Below are 3,949 nucleotides of genomic sequence, written 5' to 3'. Positions count from 1 at the left end.
GAGACCGGACTGAGACTGAGACTGGACTGAGACTGGACTGAGACCGGACTGGGACTGAGACCGGACTGAGACTGAGGCCGAACTGAGACTGAGACTGGACTGAGACTGGACTGAGACCGGACTGAGACTGAGACCAGACTGAGACTGAGGCCGAACTGAGACCGGACCCTTCCAGGACCTTTAGCTGGTTTTTCTTGAACCGGTGGAGGTTTAGGCTCGTTAAGTTTCCCTCAAAACTTTCTCTGTATTTTGCTCCGTTCCTGCTGATGGAGAACATGCCCCATACCATGCTGCTGCCACCACCGTGCTTCGCTGTAGGGACAGTGTTCTCATCATAACCAGTTCTTAGTTCTGCAGCAACACGGAATCCTCCTCCAGCGGTTCTGGGAGTCTCTAATCTGCCTTTTGACAAAATCTTCCTTATTTTTTTCATAAATTATAAATTATAATGAAGTTACATGATTTAACTGGATGGTTTTATGTTTGTAAATAACTTTATTTATTGTTATAATTCTATTTTTTTACCGTGACGTCCCGATTCTTCCTCCGTGCTGCAGGTGAGTCTGACGGTGGACCACCCGCAGAAGGTCCTGGTTTTGGGCGAAGCTCGGGACTTCGGGACCTGCAAGGCGGCGAAGAAGAACGGCGAGCCGTGCTCTCAGATCGTGAACCTGGTTCGTCCCTTTTGTCTCCGGGTTTGACTCGGTTCTGGTTGTTCTTGTTTCGTCACGTGTCCGCCGGTCCGTCCGCAGCACGAGTGCCAGTTCTGCCAGTATCACGTCAACGCCCAGTACAGGAAGATGAGCTCCAGGCGCGCCGAGCTGCAGTCCACCTTCTCTGGGAAAGCGCCGAGCCGGGCGAAGGCGGGCGGCCTGAGGGAGCGCCTGTGTCAGGGCGGCTTTTACTACGGAGGCGTGTCCTCAGCCTCCCTGTGAGTGTCAGGATCTCCGCCGCGGCGTGAACATGGCGGCCGCTTCGCCTCGACGGTGACGAGTTTTGTTTTTTTCTGTTGCAGAACTGCGTCCAAACCGAAAGCGCCGGCCCAGACGACCCTGAGCGAGCTGTTCGTCCGCGGCTCGGCGCAGCTCGTCAGTCAGGCCAGGAGACTTGGTGAGGACCCGGTGACGACCCGGTGTCGACCCGGTGAGGTTCTGGTTGTACAGGAACGCTCCGGCGGTGAGCGCTAACTCTGCGTCTGCGTTTACTTTAGCGGTGCGGTCCGGCGAGGTTTCTGGTTGTTCCGACGAATTCAAGACGTTGATGTCGGCGCCGACGCCGGGCGCCCTGCAGCTGAAGAAGCACCTGACGCAGAGCAGCCAATCAGGTACCAGACTCGTACGCAGAGGGACGCCCGGTTCGTGACCCGGTTCTGAGTCTTTGACCCGTTTCGTCCTCAGCCCCGAAAGACAAGGCGGGTGCTCCGCTCCAGTCCGTGTCGGCCTCGGACCTCCTGAGGCAGCAGAAACGGAAGCAGCGCGAGCTCCTGGAACGCCGGCGGCAGCAGAACTCGAGCAGAACCGGGCCGAGTTCGGGTCCAGCTGGTTTGCGGTCCCCAACAGCTGCAAACGAGGCTGCCGAGGCGAGCCGGGGCCCCGCGGAGCCTCACGCCCCGGCCCTGGGCCGAGGTTTCTCCAAGGGAGACGACATCCTCTTCTTCGACGGCAGCCCGCCTCAAGCTCCGCCTCCCGGCGCTCCCAGCCTGTCGGCCGCCAAGATGGCAGCGCTGAGGAAACTGAGGGCCAAAGGGGCGGGGCTCCAGAAGGAAGACCCCAACGCCGTGAAGAGGAAGAGGAGCAACGACGGTGAGATCAGCGCCCGAGTGGAGAAGAACAGGACCTCTCCCCACGGTGCGTTCACTGACAGACGGAATTCTGGCTTTTCTCGCCTGATTTTATGACAGGAAGTTGTTTTTATTCCCAGATTCAGTTCTTGGGTTTCAGGACCTAATAAAACAGTTTTAAAGATTTTTGTTCTGAAGGACGACAAAAACCAGCTGACCAGACAGAAACAAAGCACTAGCTTAAAACTAAAAAACAAAATAAATGCTAGCTTAAAGCTAAAAAACAAAATAAATGCTAGCTTAAAGCTAAAAAACAAAATAAATGCTAGCTTAAAGCTAAAAAACAAAATAGATGCTAACTTAAAGCTGAAAGAAGCAAAATCCCAGCAAGAGGCTAAAAGAAGTAAAAACCTAGCTTAAAGCTATAAAAATGGAAATGCTAGCTAAAGCTAAAAAACAAAAATGCTAGCTTAAAGCTAAAAAAGGAAATGATAGCTTAAAGCTGTATAAAAGGGAAATGCTAGCCTAATGCTACAATAAGGAAAATGCTAGCTTAAAGCTGAAAGAAGCAAAATCCTAGCAAGAGGCTAAAAGAAGTAAAAACCTAGCTTAAAGCTAAAAAAAGGGAAATGCTAGCTTAAAGCTAAAAAAGGGAAATGCTAGTTAAAGCTATAAATGGTAAATGCTAGGAAGAAGCTAAAAGTAGTAAAACATTAACTTAAAGCTAAAATATAAGGAAATGCTAGCCTAAATTTAAAAGAAAAAGAAACACTAGCTTAAAGCTAAAAGACACAAAACACTTGTTTAAAGGTAAAAGTAGCAAAACACTAGCTTAAAGCTAAAATAAGGAAAATTCTAACTCAAAGCTAAAAGATGCAAAAAGCTAGCGATTAGCTAAAACCAGCAAAAGGTTAGCTAAAAGCTGCAAAGAGCTAGTTAAAGCTAGCAGATGGCTAGCTTGGAGCTAAAATAGATAAAATGCTAACTAAAATCTAAATGTAGCAAGAAGATAGCTAAAAGGGAAAACTAAAAGTAGCTAAAGGCTATCTGGGAAAGAAAAGTAGCATCAGAAGCTAAAATGGAGCCAGCAGACTGAAACGAAAACGATGTTTGTGAAAGAAGAGAAGAGACGTTAACGTGTTTCTGTGTTTTATTTGTAAATAAATTTGCTGTAAATCGTCGGCTTCACTGATCCGTCCGGACCAGGACGGCGGTCTTCGTCAGAAGACGGAGGACGGTTGGGGTCTGGTTCTGATGACCATCTGTTCTTTCAGGAGAACCATCCAGGAGCGAGGAGGAACCGGCCCAGAAGAAGAGACGAGACCAGCTTCAGTACGTCCAGTCGGACGAGTTCCAGAAGATCCTCATCGCCAAATCTCGACACGGGGTTGTCCTGCAGGCGGTACGACCTTTGAACCCGCAGCCACAGATTCACTTCACCGAACGTTTCAAACAAACGAGTTTATAATCTTTGTTCCAGGCGGAGTACCAGCTGCAGGAGCGCTACTTCGACGCCCTGGTGAAGAAGGAGCAGATGGAGGAGAAGATGAAGGGCATCAGGGAGATGAAGTGTCGAGCCGTCACCTGTAAAAAGGTACGAGGGGAGGGAGAATCCTCGCCGGGGGACCAGAACCCGTGACCCGTTTCCTCACCCTTCCCCTCTTCTTTCAGTGTAACTACACCTACTTCAAGCCGGCGGATCGGTGCGTGAGCGAGAACCACGAGCTGCGGTGGCACGACGCCGTGAAGCGCTTCTTCAGGTGTCCCTGTGGACAGAGGGCCATCGCTCTGGACAGACTGCCGCACCAGCACTGCAGGTGAGGCTGTCTGCCACCGGCACACCTGTCCAGCTGCTCCAATCAGCCAATCACACGGCATCAGCTCCATGCATTCAGGCCTGGATGTCCTGGATGATGTCATCAGGACTGTATCCAGACTCATTGTCCCCCTGCACATCAGCTACAATGAAGACCAAAACTTCATTAAAATAGAAGCATTTATTTAAAACAAGTGACTTGAATGTGTGTAAATCCATGGGGATCAGCCTCATCTGAAGNCAACAGAGGACTCAGGGCACAACCATGATGACTCACTGAAATGACATGAATTAGTTTCTATGAATGTTGATTCAAAACACAAGATTTTAGCAGAGATTTCACCTTTTTATCA

At 49.9% G+C, this 3,949-nt stretch overlaps 1 protein-coding gene across 4 annotated transcripts in view; it reads left to right on the top strand.

Annotated features, from left to right (window-relative positions):
- Positions 1-3,949, top strand: part of mcm10 (minichromosome maintenance 10 replication initiation factor) — a 23,821-nt gene that overhangs the window by 18,324 nt on the left and 1,548 nt on the right. For all 4 annotated transcript variants that reach the window (XM_037981306.1, XM_037981305.1, XM_017438566.3 and 1 more), the window contains 8 exons: positions 558-674; positions 753-931; positions 1,016-1,110; positions 1,211-1,324; positions 1,398-1,847; positions 3,055-3,182; positions 3,261-3,374; positions 3,452-3,597. In XM_037981306.1, the coding sequence (XP_037837234.1) occupies positions 558-674; positions 753-931; positions 1,016-1,110; positions 1,211-1,324; positions 1,398-1,847; positions 3,055-3,182; positions 3,261-3,374; positions 3,452-3,597 (1,343 nt within the window). The remainder of the gene's footprint in view (positions 1-557; positions 675-752; positions 932-1,015; positions 1,111-1,210; positions 1,325-1,397; positions 1,848-3,054; positions 3,183-3,260; positions 3,375-3,451; positions 3,598-3,949) is intronic.

Source organism: Kryptolebias marmoratus, linkage group LG18, assembly GCF_001649575.2.
Source record: "Kryptolebias marmoratus isolate JLee-2015 linkage group LG18, ASM164957v2, whole genome shotgun sequence".
NCBI classification, from domain to species: domain Eukaryota; kingdom Metazoa; phylum Chordata; class Actinopteri; order Cyprinodontiformes; family Rivulidae; genus Kryptolebias; species Kryptolebias marmoratus.
The sequence above is the reverse complement of the archived record's forward strand: the minus strand, read 5'-3'. Positions and strand labels throughout refer to the sequence as shown.